The sequence below is a fragment of the Salvelinus fontinalis genome, chromosome 18, assembly GCF_029448725.1.
Source record: "Salvelinus fontinalis isolate EN_2023a chromosome 18, ASM2944872v1, whole genome shotgun sequence".
In the NCBI taxonomy this organism is placed as follows: domain Eukaryota; kingdom Metazoa; phylum Chordata; class Actinopteri; order Salmoniformes; family Salmonidae; genus Salvelinus; species Salvelinus fontinalis.
The window spans coordinates 54,016,599-54,034,574 of record NC_074682.1 but is presented as its reverse complement, the minus strand read 5'-3'; the positions used below and the strand labels follow the sequence as shown (position 1 = coordinate 54,034,574).

Here is a 17,976-nt window from a genome sequence, read left to right as displayed (position 1 = left end):
CCATTATTTATTATCCCCATTAATGAAACTATACATTATTCATTACAGCAGCACTGTACTGCTAGTTCAACATCAGGGACTAATTGTCAGGAAGATGTATACTGAAAGAGTTTTAAGCGAATGCAAAGTACTTAAATGTTTTTAATGTAAACGGCTAAATGGATCAGAGGAGAGCAATCCAAGATCATAAACATTTTGACTCCCTTGATGTTGATATTGACTACTTTTAACAGTTGTTTTTTTCCAAAAACAGGGGTGTTCCATAACCTCTTCTATATTTCCACTCCATCACCAGATTCTGCTTGCCCTCCCTCAGGTTGTACAGGTGCACAGGCCCCCGGTGAACCACTAGCTTTAAAGCACACCGGAAACTCTAGAATCTCATTTACTTGATAGCTTTCACTTCGTCTGGTTGTTCAGGTAGCTCGACCCCAGCCACTGTGCAGCACAAAAACTACAGCATCCCCTTTACCTGATCTGTTTCCCCTCCCGGAGATCGTAGAGAGAGAAGGAGATGTCTCTGTGTCTTCTCCCATGTTAAACAGACCCAAACCATTAGCATTATAGTATCCTGTCTTTACCTGATCTGTTTCCCCTCCCGGAGGTCGTAGAGAGAGAAGAAGATGTCTGTGTCTTCTCCCATGGTGTTGTAGGTGAAGCTCTTCAGGCTGACGAACAGGTGGTGAGGGACGGGGATACGACAGGGCTCTACACCGTGGCCCCGACGCACACTGTCAGCCTGTGTAGACGAGACGGCACACAAAGACGTGTACACAGGGCTAGAATACACTGTCAAAAAAATCTATATGTTTCAACTAAATAACTGGTTCCACAGCGTTGATTCTTGTTTACTTAATTAACTCGTCGGTACAAGTGTTACCTGAACTTAACATTTTTAGTTGGCCCAAACTTAGCTCCAACATGAGAAAACGTAGGCAAAAACTATTCTGTCAACTTAAAATGATGTGTTTACTCGATTTGTCTCAACTACAAATTATTATTTTGGCATTTTTTTTTACAAACAAAAAAAAGGCGGTGAAATTAGTTACACACACTAAGTACTTTTAACATGGTCTTTCAACTTACATATTTGACATACATGTTGTGCATGTTCATTTATACAGTAATTAGTATTCATCATGTCCTCACCTGGGATTTAAACTCACAACCTCTTGGTTCACAGCATTCCAGTCTTCCTGCTACACCATCATGTCTGTGTCAATCACTGATTTCACCTATGTTGCTACACTTTGCACTGCAGTGTAAAATCTCAGCTCTGCTAAAAGTACACTCAAGAAAAAACGATTTTATTTCTCAGTGATTCAGGAGTACCATTAAAACAGAGTAAAATGCCCCACCAACATTAGACAACTATACAGAAAAAGCTCAAAAAGCTTAAATAAGCAAATCAAATCAATGATGAGAGAATATTGATATCAAACAATAATCGACACAGATATGGGGCGTAGCAGGAAGATTGGAACATCATTAAACCAATCGGTTGTGAGTTCAAATCCCAGGTGAGGACATGTTGAATACTAATTACTTTATAAATAAACATGTTAAAAGCGCTGTGTAACCCGTTTTGTGTGTTTCTTCATACTGGGTGACTTCAACCTCCTGATATCTGACTTGGATTTATTTATTGCCTCTTTTGACCTCACCTTTTCCCAGTTCCCTCCAACTCACAAGGCAGGCAATAGATTTGACCTCATCCAACTGATCTCACTGCAACCCCCTCCAGGTCTCTGGTCTCCTACTGATCTCACTGCAACCCCCTCCAGGTCTCTGGTCTCCTACTGATCTCACTGCAACCCCCTCCAGGTCTCTGGTCTCCTACTGATCTCACTGCAACCCCCTCCAGGTCTCTGGTCTCCTACTGATCTCACTGCAACCCCCTCCAGGTCTCTGGTCTCCTACTGATCTCACTGCAACCCCCTCCAGGTCTCTGGTCTCCTACTGATCTCACTGCAACCCCCTCCAGGTCTCTGGTCTCCTACTGATCTCACTGCAACCCCCTCCAGGTCTCTGGTCTCCTACTGATCTCACTGCAACCCCCTCCAGGTCTCTGGTCTCCTACTGATCTCACTGCAACCCCCTCCAGGTCTCTGGTCTCCTACTGATCTCACTGCAACCCCCTCCAGGTCTCTGGTCTCCTACTGATCTCACTGCAACCCCCTCCAGGTCTCTGGTCTCCTACTGATCTCACTGCAACCCCCTCCAGGTCTCTGGTCTCCTACTGATCTCACTGCAACCCCCTCCAGGTCTCTGGTCTCCTACTGATCTCACTGCAACCCCCTCCAGGTCTCTAATCACTACGTTGTCTCCCTCTCTTCCAACCCTAGCCACTCAGCCCCTACCCAGATAGTCAAACTCTGTCACAATCTTCTCTCTCTCTCTCTCTCTCCCACTACTCACTCTCTCTCTCTCTCTCTCCCACTACTCACTCTCTCTCTCTCTCCCAATAGTCTCTCTCTCTCTACTCTCTCTCACTTCTCTCTCTCTCTCACTTCTCTCTCTCACTACTCTCTCTCTCTCTCTCTCACTACTCTTTCCCCCTCTCTCTCTCGCGCACTACTCTCTCCTCTTCTACCCTATCATCTCTCCCTTCTACTTCTCCTTCCTGTATCTTGATCCTGCCTCCATGATCCTCCTCTCCTCCCTTTCCACATTCTATGACTGTCCCCTTTCCTCCCGGCCGGCTCTCCTCTCCTTCTCCGTGACTGAGTGACTCATTGTGAGCTTACAGAACAGGGCTGCGGGCAGCTGAACAAAAATGGAGGAAAACTAAACTTCTGGAGGACTTATCATCCTTTCACTCCCTCCTCTCTACCTTCTATTCCTCTGTATCTGCTGCTAAAGCCACTTTCTACCACTCTAAATGTCAAGCTTCTGCCTCTAACCCCAGGAAACTCTTTTCAACTTCTTCTCTCTCCTTAATCCTCCTCCCTCTCTGCGAACGACTTTGTAAACCACTTTGAAAAGTAGGTTGACGACATCTGCGACATCTGTCAACTAGTCTCATTCACACAGAACCACCCTTGACCCCTTTCACATTCACACAGAACCACCCTTGACATCTTGAACCCTTTCTCCCCTCTCTCTCCAGATGAAATCCAGCAACTGCCGCCAGACAACCTGCACGCTCAACCCCATCCCCTCCTCCCTTCTCCAAACCATCTCTAGAAAGATTTTCTCATTCCTCACCTCCCTCATCAACTCATCCCTGACAGCTGGCTGCGTCCACTCTGACTTCAAAATAGTATGAGTTGCTCCCCTCCTCAGGAAACCAACACTCGACTCCTCTGAAGTCAAAAACTACAGACCAGTATCCATTTCTTTTCTTTCCAAAACACTTGAGTGTTCTGTCTCTGACCAACGCTCTCACCATCTCTCTCAGAACAATCTTCTTGACCCTAACTAGTCAGGCTTCAAGTCGACTCACTCAACTGAGACTGCTCTCCTCTGTGTCACAGCTCTCCGCTCTGCCAAAGCTGACTCTCTCCTCTGTTCTCATCCTCCTAGATCTATCCACTGGCTTCGACACCGTGAACCATCAGATCCTCCTATCCACCCTCTCAGGGCGGGGCGTCTCAGGCTCTGCCTCCTCTCCACCCTCTCAGGGCTGGGCGTCTCAGGCTCTGCCTCCTCTCTACCGTCTCAGGGCTGGGCGTCTCAAGCTCTGCCTCCTCTCCACCCTCTCAGGGCTGGGTGTCTCAGGCTCTGCCTCCTCTCCACCCTCTCAGGGCTGGGTGTCTCAGGCTCTGCCTCCTCTCCACCCTCTCAGGGCTGGGAGTCTCAGGCTCTGCCTCCTCTCCACCCTCTAAGGGCTGGGCGTCTCAGGCTCTGCCTCCTCTTTACCCTCTCAGGGCTGGGCATCTCAGGCTCTGCCTCCTTTCCACCCTATCAGGGCTGGGCGTCTCAGGCTCTGCCTCCTCTCTACCCTCTCAGGGCTGGGCGTCTCAGGCTCTGCCTCCTCTCCACCCTATCAGGGCTGGGCGTCTCAGGCTCGCTGGGCGTCTCAGGCTCTGCCTCCTCTACACCCTCTCAGGTCGGGGCGTCACAGGCTCTGCACACTCTTGGATTGCATCCTCCCTGGCAGGTCGCTCCTACTAGGTGGTGTGGAGAGGATCTGTGTCTGTACCACATACTCTCGCTACTGGTGTCCCCCAGGGCTCGGTAATAGGCCCTCTCCTCTTGTCTCTATACACCAAGTCACTTGGCTCTGTCATATCCTCACATGGTCTCTCCTATCACTGCTATGAGGATGGACCTCTCCTCTTCTCTCTATACACCAAGTCACTCGGCTCTGTCATATCCTCACATGGTCTCTCCTATCACTGCTATGAGGATGGACCTCTCCTCTTCTCTCTATACACCAAGTCACTCGGCTCTGTCATATCCTCACATGGTCTCTCCTATCACTGCTATGAGGACGGACCTCGCCTCTTCTCTCTCTACACCAAGTCACTCGGCTCTGTCATATCCTCACATGGTCTCTCCTATCACTGCTATGAGGATGGACCTCTCGTCTTGTCTCTATACACCAAGTCACTCGGCTCTGTCATATCCTCACATGGTCTCTCCTATCATTGCTATGAGGATGGACCTCTCGTCTTGTCTCTATACACCAAGTCACTCGGCTCTGTCATATCCTCACATGGTCTCTCCTATCATTGCTATGCAGATGAAACTCAAATACTTTTCTCCCACCCCCCCTCTTCTCCCCCCTGAATCCAGGTGGTGACACGCATCTCTGCGTGCCTGGCAGATATCTCAGCTTGGATGTCGGTCCACCACCTCAAGCTCAACATCAACAAGACGGAGCTGCTCTTTCTCCCGGGGAAGGCCTGTCCGTTCAACGACCTCTCCATCACAGTTGACAACTGCACCGTGTCCCCCCCCCCCCCCCCCCCCCCCCCCACCTCCCAGAGTGCTAAGAACCTTGGCGTGACCCTGGACAACACCCTGTCGTTCTCTGAAAACATCAAAGCAGTAACTCGCTCCTGCAGGTACATGCTCTATTACTCGCACTTCACATTTCCCTCCCTTTACTAGCTCTGACCCAGCTGACAGCTGTTTTATTGAGGAACTATATCCTTACTATGACTGTGGTTGTCCCACCTGGCTATCTTATTTAGATGAATGTACTAACTGTAAGTCACTCTGGATAAGAGCTTCTGCTAAATGACTAACATGTAAATGTAGTTCCACAGCCATGTTTAGGGAAGATAGCAACAATTATTTCTAGTTGAATGAACATATGAGACAAATTGAGCAAACACATCATTTTAACTTGACGGAATTTCTTTTTAACTTGACATTCATTTTCTCATGTTGGGCCAACTAAAGATGTTACGCCCAGATAACACTTTGACCAAAAAGGTGAAAAACAGTATGTAAACGAGTTACTTATTATTAATTGGTTGAAACAACTAGTTTTGTGGGTGTTTTTTTTAGTGTAGTATGCTACAGTAAGATGTGGTGCGGGACAAGACGGGACAGGGATGCTGTCATCCTGTGGGGACAAGACGGGACAGGGATGCTGTAACCCTGTGGGGACAAGACGGGACAGGGATGCTGTCATCCTGTGGGGACAAGACGGGACGGGGATACTGTAACCCTGTGGGGACAAGACGGGACAGGGATGCTGTCATCCTGTGGGGACAAGACGGGACGGGGATACTGTAACCCTGTGGGGACAAGACGGGACGGGGATGCTGTCACACTGTGGGGACAAGACGGGACGGGGATACAGTCATCCTGTGGGGACAAGACGGGACGGGGATGCTGTCATCCTGTGGGGACAAGACGGGACGAGGCTACTGTCATCCTATGGGGACAAGACGGGACGGGGATACTGTAACCCTGTGGGGACAAGACGGGACAGGGATGCTGTCATCCTGTGGGGACAAGACGGGACGGGGATACTGTAACCCTGTGGGGACAAGACGGGACAGGGATGCTGTCATCCTGTGGGGACAAGACGGGACAGGGATGCTGTCACACTGTGGGGACAAGACGGGACAGGGATGCTGTCATCCTGTGGGGACAAGACGGGACAGGGATGCTGTCACACTGTGGGGACAAGACGGGACGGGGATACTGTCACACTGTGGGGTCGAGACGGGACGGGGATACTGTCATCCTGTGGGGTCGAGACGGGACAGGGATACAGTCATCCTGTGGGGACAAGACGGGACGAGGCTACTGTCATCCTGTGGGGACAAGACGGGACGAGGATACTGTCATCCTGTGGGGACAAGACGGGACAGAGATGCTGTCACCCTGTGGGGACAAGACGGGACGGGGATACTGTCACCCTGTGGGGTCGAGATGGGACAGAAACATTGCCAACCCTGTGGGGACGAGACAGGACAGGGAACAGGAAACATGTGGGGACGAGACAGGACAGGGATACTGTCACCCTGTGGGGATGAGACAGGACAGGGACATTGTCACCCTGTGGGGACAAGACAGGACAGAGAACAGGAAACCTGTGGGGATGAGAAAAGACAGAGAACAGGAAACCTGTGGGGACTAGACAGGACAGAGAACAGGAAACCTGTGGGGACTAGACAGGACAGAGAACAGGAAACCTGTGGGGATGAGACAGGACAGAGAACAGGAAACCTGTGGGGACGAGACAGGGCAGGGAACAGGAAACCTGTGGGGATGAGACAGGACAGAGAACAGGAAACCTGTGGGGACGAGACAGGGCAGGGACATTGTCACCCTGAGGGGACGAGACAGGACAGGGACATTGTCACCCTGTGGGGACGAGACAGGACAGGGAACATGACACCTGTGGGGACGAGACAGGACAGGGAACAGGAAACCTGTGGGGACGAGACAGGACAGGGACACTGTCACCCTGTGGGGACGAGACAGAGCATGGATACATTCACCCTGTGGGGACGAGACAGGACAGGGACATTGTCACCCTGTGGGGACGAGACAGGACAGGGACATTGTCACCCTGTGGGGACGAGACAGAGCAGGGATACATTCACCCTGTGGGGACGAGACAGGACAGAGACATTGTCACCCTGTGGGGACGAGACAGGACAGGAAACCTCAGGGCATGTCATATTATATGTGTATTATTGTACATAGATAATTAGATAACATGATGTCAGCATTGTGATGGTCATTTTCATGCAGTAGTGACAGTGTGTGCATGATAGCAACTGCAGAGAGTATGTTGTACCTGGGTTGTGCTTTGCTGGACACTGTGTCTGCTGGACAGATGCTGCAAAGACAAGAAAGACAAGAAGAGAGAGAGATAGAGAGGAGAGAGTGAGAGAGAGAGAGACATAGAGATAGAGAAAGAGAGCGATAGAGAGAGAAATATCCTCAGTTAGTCATCCTCTTTTGATTGTGAATCAGATATCAAAACCTTGGCAATATGTACATGTTTCATTTGCTTATAGTGCAGCAGTGCTAAGCTGTGGTTGGTTGTCAGGGCATTGTGAGTATGAGGCGGTACGATAGGTCGGGGACGCCCCAGGCAGAGCAGAGCATAGCATGCTGGGAGGACAAGACAGGGCAAGAGGGAGCGAGACAGGCTGTCAGAATAAGACAGTGACTGTGAAACGCTGAATCACCACTCAGAACAGTGTACAGGAACAGAATAAACACAATGTTGTCCCATAGTTCATAGTACCTTGAGTAGAAACACAAGGAGAAGGTAATTGAGTCATAGATATATCTACTTCATAGATCCAAGCTGAGATAAAGAGAGAGTAAGAGAGGTCAATGTACAAGTTTACTTTGATGGTGTTTTGTCTTGTTTATCTTGCCGTCTTTCTCTGAGTGTAGAGAAGAGATACAGGGTGAAAGGCATCATCCAAACAAGACAACTCCATCCTCTCTTCCCTCTCTCTTCACCCTCTTTTCCCCCTCTTTTCAAACTCTCCCCTCTCTTCCCCCTCTCCACCCTCTCTTCCTCCTCTCCACCCTCTCTTCCTCCTCTCCACCCTCTCGTCCCCCTCTTCCCCCTCTCTGCTCTCTCTTCCCCCTCTCTGCCCTCTCTTCCCCCTCTCTGCCCTCTCTTCCCCCTCTCTGCCCTCTCTTCCCCCTCTTCCCCCTCTCTGCTCTCTCTTCCCCCTCTCTGCCCTCTCTTCCCCATCTCTGCCCTCTCTTCCCCCTCTCTCCCCCCTCTCCACCCTCTCTTTCCTAACTCTGCCCTCTCTTCACCCTCTCTTCCCCCTCTCCACCCTCTCTTCCCCATCTCTGCCCTCTCTTCCCCTCTCCGCCCTCTCTTCCCCCTCTCCACCCTCTCTTCCCCCTCTCTGCCCTCTCTTCCCCCTCTCTGCCCTCTCTTCCCTCTCTTCCCCCTCTCCATCCTCTCTCCCCCCTCTCCACCCTTTCTTCACCCTCTCTTCCCCCTCTCCACCCTCTCTTCCCCCTCTCCACCCTCTCTTCCCCCTCTCTGCCCTCTCTTCCCCCTCTCTACCCTCTCTTCCCCTCTCTGCCCTCTCTTCCCCCTCTCTGACCTCTCTTCCCCCTCTCTGACCTCTCTTCCCCCTCTCCACCCTCTCTTCCCCCTCTCCACGCCTTCTCCACCCTATCTTCCCCCTCTCCACCCTCTCTTCCCCTCTCCACCCTCTCTTCCCCCTCTACACCCTCTCCTCCCCCTTTCTCCACACTCTCTTCCCCCTCTCTTCCCCCTCTCCACCCTCTCTTCCCTTTAGTTTTTATTCAGGGTGAGATCCAAGGTGAGAAGCATCATACATCCTGCCCTCCATCTACCCTCTCCCTTATCGTCTACCCCACTCCTCCCTCCACCCCTCCCCTCTTTCCACCCCTCCCCTCTGTCCTGCCTCCACTCTCTCTACCCCTCCCCTTTACCCTCCCCTCTCTCCCTACCTCCTCTCTCTCCCTCCGTCCCCTCTCTCCCTCCACTCTACCTCTCCCCTCTACCCTCTCCGCCTCCCCTCACCCCTAACGTCTTCCCCTCTCACCTACCCACCCCCCTCTCTACCTCTCCCCTATCCTCCACCCTACCCTCTACCTCCACCCTCTCCGAGGTGAGAACTACTGTAATCTCCCCACACCTACAACCCAAGTGTCCATTATCACCTGCCATCATTCCTCAGAGACCCTCCGTCCTCCTCTCTTCTCCTGTCACCCCCCCCCCGGCATGTGTCATATCTGCCAGGACTGCCCACTTCCATCTACTTCTATCCTGTCTTAGATGTGAGTGTCCATTAACATTAGGCATCCTCCAGTTACCCTGCCTCCTCCTGCCATGGTGCCAAGGTCTCACTCTCCCCATCCCTACAAATTTGATGTACCTCTGACATCAGATGTAGGATCTTGATTTGAGCCAGATTGCTACAGCAGGAAAATAATCCTGCAGCAACAGTACATGTGAAGTATTACGTGGATTATAGTTAATGAACATTTTTGTAGGGGTTGATACATTTTTCAAAAAGGAAAATCAAGTCTGACATTTCCAAGTGAAAATTACAAACTTCAGAAGCCTTTTTAACCGTCAAATACACTACAGTTTTGACATGTCCTGCATTGAAGGGGGATCAAATTAAGATCCTACATCTGTAACTGTCTTTCTCCTTCGACCATTCAGTCCTCTGGCCAAGCCAGCCACTTTGCCAGGGCTGTAACACACTGCCATTACCTCAGCAACACCCCCAGAGCTGGGAGCAAGGCCAGGGCAGACACCCTCATCAGACTCAGCACCACCCCAGAGCTGGGAGCAAGGCCAGGGCAGACACCCTCATCAGACTCAGCACCACCCCAGAGCTGGGAGCAAGGCCAGGGCAGACACCCTCATCAGACTCAGCACCACCCCAGAGCTGGGAGCAAGGCCAGGGCAGACACCCTCATCAGACTCAGCACCACCCCAGAGCTGGGAGCAAGGCCAGGGCAGACACTCAGACTCAGCACCACCCCAGAGCTGGGAGCAAGGCCAGGGCAGACACTCTCATCAGACTCAGCACCACCCCAGAGCTGGGAGCAAGGCCAGGGCAGACACTCTCATCAGACTCAGCACCACCCCAGAGCTGGGAGCAAGGCCAGGGCAGACACCCTCATCAGACTCAGCACCACCCCAGAGCTGGGAGCAAGACCAGGGCAGACACCCTCATCAGACTCAGCACCACCCCAGAGCTGGGAGCAAGGCCAGGGCAGACACTCAGACTCAGCACCACCCCAGAGCTGGGAGCAAGACCAGGGCAGACACCCTCATCAGACACAATCATCATATTGCCAATGTCTCCCTCCCATTCACTATTCTGTTTTTGTGCTCCAGATATTCAGATAACTAAACAGATTGACCTGTTGCAACAAATAAATAATTGGCTCATCATTGTTTTGTTGCTGCGATGACAGTTGTCATTAATCAAAAATAGCTCAAACAACACAATTATGTGTACTGTACCTGTTACTTACTGAACAAAAATATAAACGCAACATGCAACAATTTCAATGATTTTACTGAGTTACAGTTCATATAAGGAAATCAGTCAATTTAAATAAATGCATTAGGCCCTAATCTATGGATTTCACATAACTGGGCATAGGCTCACCCACTTGGGAGCCAGGCCCACACATCGGGGAGCCAACCCAGCCAATCAGAATGATTTTTTCCGCACAATTTAGAGTGGCCTTTTTTTTGTCCCCAACACAAGGTGCACCTGTATAATGATCCTGCTGTTTATTCAGCTTATTAATATGCCACACCTGTCAGGTGGATGGATTATTTTGGCAAAGGAGAAATGTTCACTAACAGGGATGTAAACAAATTTGAGCACAACATGTGAGAGCCGTAAGCTTTTTAGTGTATATGGAAAAATTCTGGAATCTTTTATTTCAGCTCATGAAAAATGGGACCAGCACTTTACATGTTGTGTTTATATTTTTGTTCAGTGTAGTCTAGCTGCTGTTATGGCTACACTGAATCTGATTCATGTGTAATCACTTTTTAAGAGAAAATATCTAGTTGAAGTTCCAGCTCCAGCTACAGCAGATGTTTCTGCTTCTTCCATACACGTACCATACGGTGCGTTTTGATTGGACAATGTACCATACGCTGCGTTTTGATTGGACAATGTACCATACGGTGCGTTTTGATTGGACAATGTACCATACGCTGCGTTTTGATTGGACAATGTACCATACGGTGCGTTTTGATTGGACAATGTACCATACACTGCGTTTTGATTGGACAATGTACCATACGCTGCGTTTTGATTGGACAATGTACCATACACCAGCAACAGTCACTAGGCAACAGCAGGACATCGTCATGACTCTAGTGTGTGCAGCACACTGTCGGCCCAGTGGTACCTACCATTTACATTTAGGTTATTGAGCAGATGCTGTTATCCTGAGAGACTTATAGTCAGTGCATTCAACTTAGTTTTGTAGGAAAAAAAACTATGTTCAGTGGTAACGTTATACCTACCATTTTGTATAAGTCTGAGACGCTGATCTGGTCTGCATCCACCATTTCAAACTCCTTCCTGGGTACGAGGTCCAGGCCCAGGTGTCTGTTGAGGAGGGGAGAGGAGAGGGAGGGAGCATGAGAGACGTAGGGAGAGATAGAGGGAGGGAAGGGAGGGAGAGAGCAAGAGAGATGGGGGGGGGGAGAGGAGAGGAGAGGAGAGAGGGGAAGGAGCAAGAGAGACGCAGGGGGAGAGAGAAGGAGGGAAGGGAGGGAGAGAGCAAGAGAGATGGGGGGAAGAGAGAGGAGAGGAGAGGAGAGGAGAGGGAGGGAAGGAGCAAGAGAGACGCGGGGGGAGAGAGAAGGAGGGAAGGGAGGGAGAGAGCAAGAAAGACATGGGTTAGAGAGAGGAGAGGGAGGGAGCAAGAGAGACACGGGGGGAGAGAGAAGGAGGGAAGGGAGGGAGAGATCAAGAGAGACGCAGGGGGAGAGAGAGGGAGGGGTGGGAGAGATCAAGAGAGACGCAGGGGGAGAGAGAGGGAGGGAAGGGAGAGATCAAGAGAGACGCGGGGGAGAGAGAGGGAGGGAAGGGAGAGATCAAGAGAGACGTAGGGGAGAGAGAGGGAGAGAAGGGAGAGATCAAGAGAGACTCAGGGGGAGAGAGAGGGAGGGAAGGGAGAGAGAGATGGATGGATGACCATATTAGAGAGACATATTTCCCTCAGATTGCACAGACCCACAAAGAATTCCAAAACAAATCACATTTTGATAAACTCCCATATCTACTGGGTAAAATACCACAGTGTGCCATCAAAGCAGCAAGATTTGTAACCTGTTGCCACAAGAAAAGGTCAAACAGTGAAAAACAAACAACATCGTAAATACAACCCATATTTATGTTAATTGAGTTTCAATTTTGCAGTTTAACTATTTGCGCATCGTTACAACCCTGTATATAGAGATAATATGACATTTGTAATGTCTTTATTCTTTTAAAACTTCTGTATGTGTAATGTTTACTGTTAAAATTGATTGTTTATTTCACTTTTGTTAATTATCTATTTCACTTGCTTTGGCAATGTTAACATATGTTTCCCATGCCAATAAAGCCCCTTGAATTGAATTGGATGGAGAGAGGAGAGGAGACAGTGTCAGTGGGTTTATTCATTCCATACCACACACCTTTCTCAGTGAAGCAGCAGGGAATTATCCTCATGCAGTCTTATATAACCTGTGTGTGTGTGTGTGTGTGTGTGTGTGTGTGTGTGTGTGTGTGTGTGTGTGTGTGTGTGTGTGTGTGTGTGTGTGTGTGTGTGTGTGTGTGTGTGTGTGTGTGTGTGTGTGTGTGTGTGTGTGTGTGTGTGTGTGTGTGTGTGTGTGAGAAGAGAAACCAGACAAACGGAGGCTAGGGGATTTTGACTGAAATCCTTCAACAGCATGATGTTAATGAGATTCAGTATAGGAGGTCTATGGACATTTACCCAGACTGGTAATGAGGGCCAGGCTGGCTGTTGACAATATCGTGTTGCAGAGGTGTGTGTGTGTGTGTGTGTGTGTGTGTGTGTGTGTGTGTGTGTGTGTGTGTGTGTGTGTGTGTGTGTGTGTGTGTGTGTGTGTGTGTGTGTGTGTGTGTGTGTGTGTGTGCCTGCGCACATGTCTGACTGTCTGACTGCCTTACCGTGTGCATGCTCCTGAGTCTGTGTGTTGGACGTGCAAATGTGGGTTTGTGCGCACATGCTTGTGTGTATGTGTTAGGTGCTATCAGTAGGATGCTGTCAGAGGAGATGGGGACAGAACAGAAAGTGATCTAGTCTACTCTACACAGACCAGAGACATGTGACTGACTGACTCTGGCTGGCTGGCTGGCTGACTACCTGGATGACTGACTACCTGGCTGGCTGGCTGGCTGACTACCTGGATGACTGACTACCTGGATGACTGACTGGCTGGATGACTGGATGACTGGCTGGATGGATGACTGGATGACTGGCTGGATGGATGACTGGATGACTGGCTGGATGGATGACTGGATGACTGGCTGGATGGATGACTGGATGACTGACTGATGACTGGCTGGATGGATGACTGACTGATGACTGACTAACTGGATGACTGACTGGCTGGCTGACTGGCTGGATGACTGGCTGGCTGAATGACTGGCTGGATGGATGACTGGATGACTGGCTGGATGGATGACTGGATGACTGACTGATGACTGGCTGGATGGATGACTGGATGACTGACTGATGACTGACTGGATGACTGGCTGATGACTGACTCACCGGCTGACTGCCTAACTGGCTGACGTGATGACTGACTGGATGACTGGCTGACTGGCTGAATTACTAACTGAATGACTGGATAGCAAGCTGGATGACTGGCTGACTGGATGACTGGATGACTGGCTGACTGGATGACTGGCTGACTGGCTGACTTGCTAACTGACTGTATGACTGGCTGGTTGACTCACTGGATGACTGTATGACTGGCTGGCTTACTCACTGACTGACTTGATGACTAGCTGGCTTACTCACTGACTGACTGGATGACTGACTGACTGGATGACTGACTGACTGGATGACTGACTGACTGGATAACTGGATGACTGGATGACTGGACGACTGGCTGCCTTCATGACATGCTGACTGGCTGACTGACTGGATAACTGGCTGGCTGACTCACCGGATGACTGGAGGACTGGCTGACTTGATGACATGCTGACTGGATGACTGGCTGCCTGGATGACTGGCTGCCTGGATGACTGACTAGATGACTGACTGCCTGGATCACTGACTAGATGACTGACTAGATGACTGCCTGGATGACTGACTGCCTGGATGACTGACTGGATGACTGACTGCCTGGATGACTGACTAGATGACTGACTAGATGACTGACTAGATGACTGACTGCCTGAATGACTGACTGGATGACTGACTAGATGACTGCCTGGATGACTGACTAGATGACTGACTAGATGACTGACTAGATGACTGACTGCCTGAATGACTGACTGGATGACTGACTAGATGACTGCCTGGATGACTGACTAGATGACTGACTGCCTGGATGACTGACTAGATGACTGACTGCCTGGATGACTGACTGGCTGACTGGCTGACTGGATGACTGGGTGACTGGAGGACTGGCTGACTGACTGTATGACTGGCTGGCTGACTCACCGGATGACTGGATGACTGACTGCCTGGATGACTGCCTGGATGACTGGCTGGATGACTGACTAGGTGACTGACTAGATGACTGACTGACTGGATGACTGACTAGATGACTGACTAGATGACTGACTGCCTGGATGACTGACTAGATGACTGACTGGATGACTGACTAGATGACTGACTAGATGACTGACTGACTGGATGACTGACTAGATGACTGACTGGGTGACTGACTAGATGACTGACTGACTGGATGACTGACTAGATGACTGACTGCCTGGATGACTGACTAGATGACTGACTGGATGACTGGGTGACTGGAGGACTGGCTGACTGACTGTATGACTGGCTGGCTGACTCACCGGATGACTGGATGACTGACTGCCTGGATGACTGACTGACTGACTGACTGTCTGACTGACTGACTGGATGACTGACTGGCTGACTGACTGGATGATTGGCTGACTGACAGGCTGGCAGGATGACTGACTGGATGACTGGCTGAATGACTGGCTGGCTGGATGATTGGCTGACTGGATGACTGGCTGACTACCTGGATGACTGACTGACTGTCTGGATGACTGGCTGACTGACTGTCTGGGTGACTGGCTGACTGACTGTCTGGATGACTGGCTGACTCCCTGGATTACTGACTGACTGGCTTACTACCTGGATGACTGACTGACTGGCTTGCTGGCTGACTACCTGGATGACTGGCTGGCTGGCTGGATGACTACCAGGATGACTGACTGACTGGCTGGATGGCTGACTGGATGACTCACTGGTTGGCTGACTACCTGGATGTCTGACTGACTGGCTTATTGGATGACTGGCTGGCTGGATGACTGAATGACTGGATGATTGGATGACTGACTGGATGACTGGCTGGCTGAATCACTGGCTGATTGACTGACTGACAGGCTGGTTGGATGACAGGCTGGCTGGATGACTGGCTGGCTGGATGACTGGCTGACTGGATGCCAGGCTGACTACCTGGATGACTGACTGACTGGCTGGATGACTGGCTGACTGACTGGCTGACTACCTGGATTACTGACTGACTGGCTTGCTGGCTGACTACCTGGATGACTGACTGACTGGCTGGATGGCTGACTACCTGCATTATTGACTGACTGGCTTACTACCTGGATTACTGACTGGCTGGCTTACTACCTGGATGACAGGCTGACTACCTGGATGACTGACTGACTGGCTGGCTTACTACCTGGATGACTCACTGACTGGCTGACAGCTGAACATAATATGGTGCCGTCTCAGACTCCACTAATGCCATGGTCGTTTATACTCAGACACCAAGACACTACTAATATAACATGGTCGTTTATACTCAGACACGCAGACACTACTAATATACCATGGTCGTTTATACTCAGACACGCAGACACTACTAATATACCATGGTCGTTTATACTCAGACACGCAGACACTACTAATATACCATGGTCGTTTATACTCAGACACCCAGACTCCACTAATATAACAAGGTGAGCTGTTGACTCAGGTCTAAGTGTTGAAGGCCAGAAAAGACAAGGTTAGGAGTGGTTTGATGGCTCAGTTGGTTGAAGCTGCAAGGAGGGAATGGTCTGATGGCTCAGTTGGTTGAAGATACAAGGAGGGAGTGGTCTGATGGCTCAGTTGGTTGAAGCTGCTAGTCTCTGGTCTGATGGCTCAGTTGGTTGAAGGTGCTAGTCTCTAGTCTGATGGCTCAGTTGGTTGAAGCTGCTAGTCTCTGGTCTGATGGCTCAGTTGGTTGAAGCTGCTAGTCTCTAATCTGATGGCTCAGTTGGTTGAAGCTGCTAGTCTCTAGTCTGATGGCTCAGTTGGTTGAAGCTGCTAGTCTCTAGTCTGATGGCTCAGTTGGTTGAAGCTGCTAGTCTCTAGTCTGATGGCTCAGTTGGTTGAAGCTGCTAGTCTGTAGTCTGATGGCTCAGTTGGTTGAAGCTGCTAGTCTCTAGTCTGATGGCTCAGTTGGTTGAAGCTGCTAGTCTCTAGTCTGATGGCTCAGTTGGTTGAAGCTGCTAGTCTCTGGTCTGATGGCTCAGTTGGTTGAAGCTGCTAGTCTCTAGTGTGATGGCTCAGTTGGTTGAAGCTGCAAGGAGGGAATGGTTTGATGGCTCAGTTGGTTGAAGCTGCTAGTCTCTGGTCTGATGGCTCAGTTGGTTGAAGCTGCTAGTCTCTGGTCTGATGGCTCATTTGGTTGAAGCTGCTAGTCTCTGGTCTGATGGCTCAGTTGGTTGAAGGTGCTAGTCTCTGGTCTGATGGCTCAGTTAGTTGAAGCTGCTAGTCTCTGGTCTGATGGCTCAGTTGGTTGAAGGTGCTAGTCTCTGGTCTGATGGCTCAGTTGGTTGAAGCTGCTAGTATATGGTGTGATGGCTCAGTTGGTTGAAGCTGCTAGTCTCTTGTCTGATGGCTCAGTTGGTTGAAGCTGCTAGTCTCTGGTCTGATGGCTCAGTTGGTTGAAGGTAATAGTCTCTGGTCTGATGGCTCAGTTAGTTGAAGCTGCTAGTCTCTGGTCTGATGGCTCAGTTGGTTGAAGCTGCTAGTCTCTAGTCTGATGGCTCAGTTGGTTGAAGCTGCTAGTCTCTAGTCTGATGGCTCAGTTGGTTGAAGCTGCTAGTCTCTTGTCTGATGGCTCAGTTGGTTGAAGCTGCTAGTCTCTGGTCTGATGGCTCAGTTGGTTGAAGGTAATAGTCTCTGGTCTGATGGCTCAGTTAGTTGAAGCTGCTAGTCTCTGGTCTGATGGCTCAGTTGGTTGAAGCTGCTAGTCTCTGGTCTGATGGCTCAGTTGGTTGAAGCTGCTAGTCTCTAGTCTGATGGCTCAGTTGGTTGAAGCTGCTAGTCTCTGGTCTGATGGCTCAGTTGGTTGAAGCTGCTAGTCTTTTGTCTGATGGCTCAGTTGGTTGAAGGTGCTAGTCTCTGGTCTGATGGCTCAGTTGGTTGAAGCTGCTAGTCTCTGGTCTGATGGCTCAGTTGGTTGAAGGTGCTAGTCTCTAGTCTGATCGCTCAGTTGGTTGAAGCTGCTAGTCTCTGGTCTGATGGCTCAGTTGGTTGAAGCTGCTAGTCTCTGGTTTGATGGCTCAGTTGGTTGAAGCTGCTAGTCTCTAGTCTGATGGCTCAGTTGGTTGAAGGTGCTAGTCTCTAGTCTGATGGCTCAGTTGGTTGAAGCTGCTAGTCTCTTGTCGGATGGCTCAGTTGGTTGAAGCTGCTAGTCTCTGGTCTGATGGCTCAGTTGGTTGAAGGTGCTAGTCTCTGGTGTGATGGCTCAGTTGGTTGAAGCTGCTAGTCTCTTGTCTGATGGCTCAGTTGGTTGAAGCTGCTAGTCTCTGGTCTGATGGCTCAGTTGGTTGAAGGTGCTAGTCTCTGGTCTGA

The 17,976-nt window shown here is 50.2% G+C and overlaps 1 protein-coding gene across 19 annotated transcripts in view; it reads right to left on the bottom strand.

Annotated features, from left to right (window-relative positions):
• LOC129815762 (dedicator of cytokinesis protein 3-like) overlaps positions 1 to 17,976 on the bottom strand; it is a 400,044-nt gene that overhangs the window by 134,694 nt on the left and 247,374 nt on the right. For 18 of the 19 annotated variants that reach the window (XM_055869857.1, XM_055869854.1, XM_055869856.1 and 15 more), the window contains 3 exons: positions 11,432 to 11,516; positions 7,211 to 7,252; positions 582 to 739 (listed from right to left, as the gene is read on the bottom strand). In XM_055869857.1, coding sequence (XP_055725832.1) covers positions 582 to 739; positions 7,211 to 7,252; positions 11,432 to 11,516 — 285 coding nt within the window. Of the gene's footprint in view, positions 1 to 472; positions 554 to 581; positions 740 to 7,210; positions 7,253 to 11,431; positions 11,517 to 17,976 lie in introns of those variants that run through there. The other variant, XM_055869871.1, reaches the window with a different exon arrangement.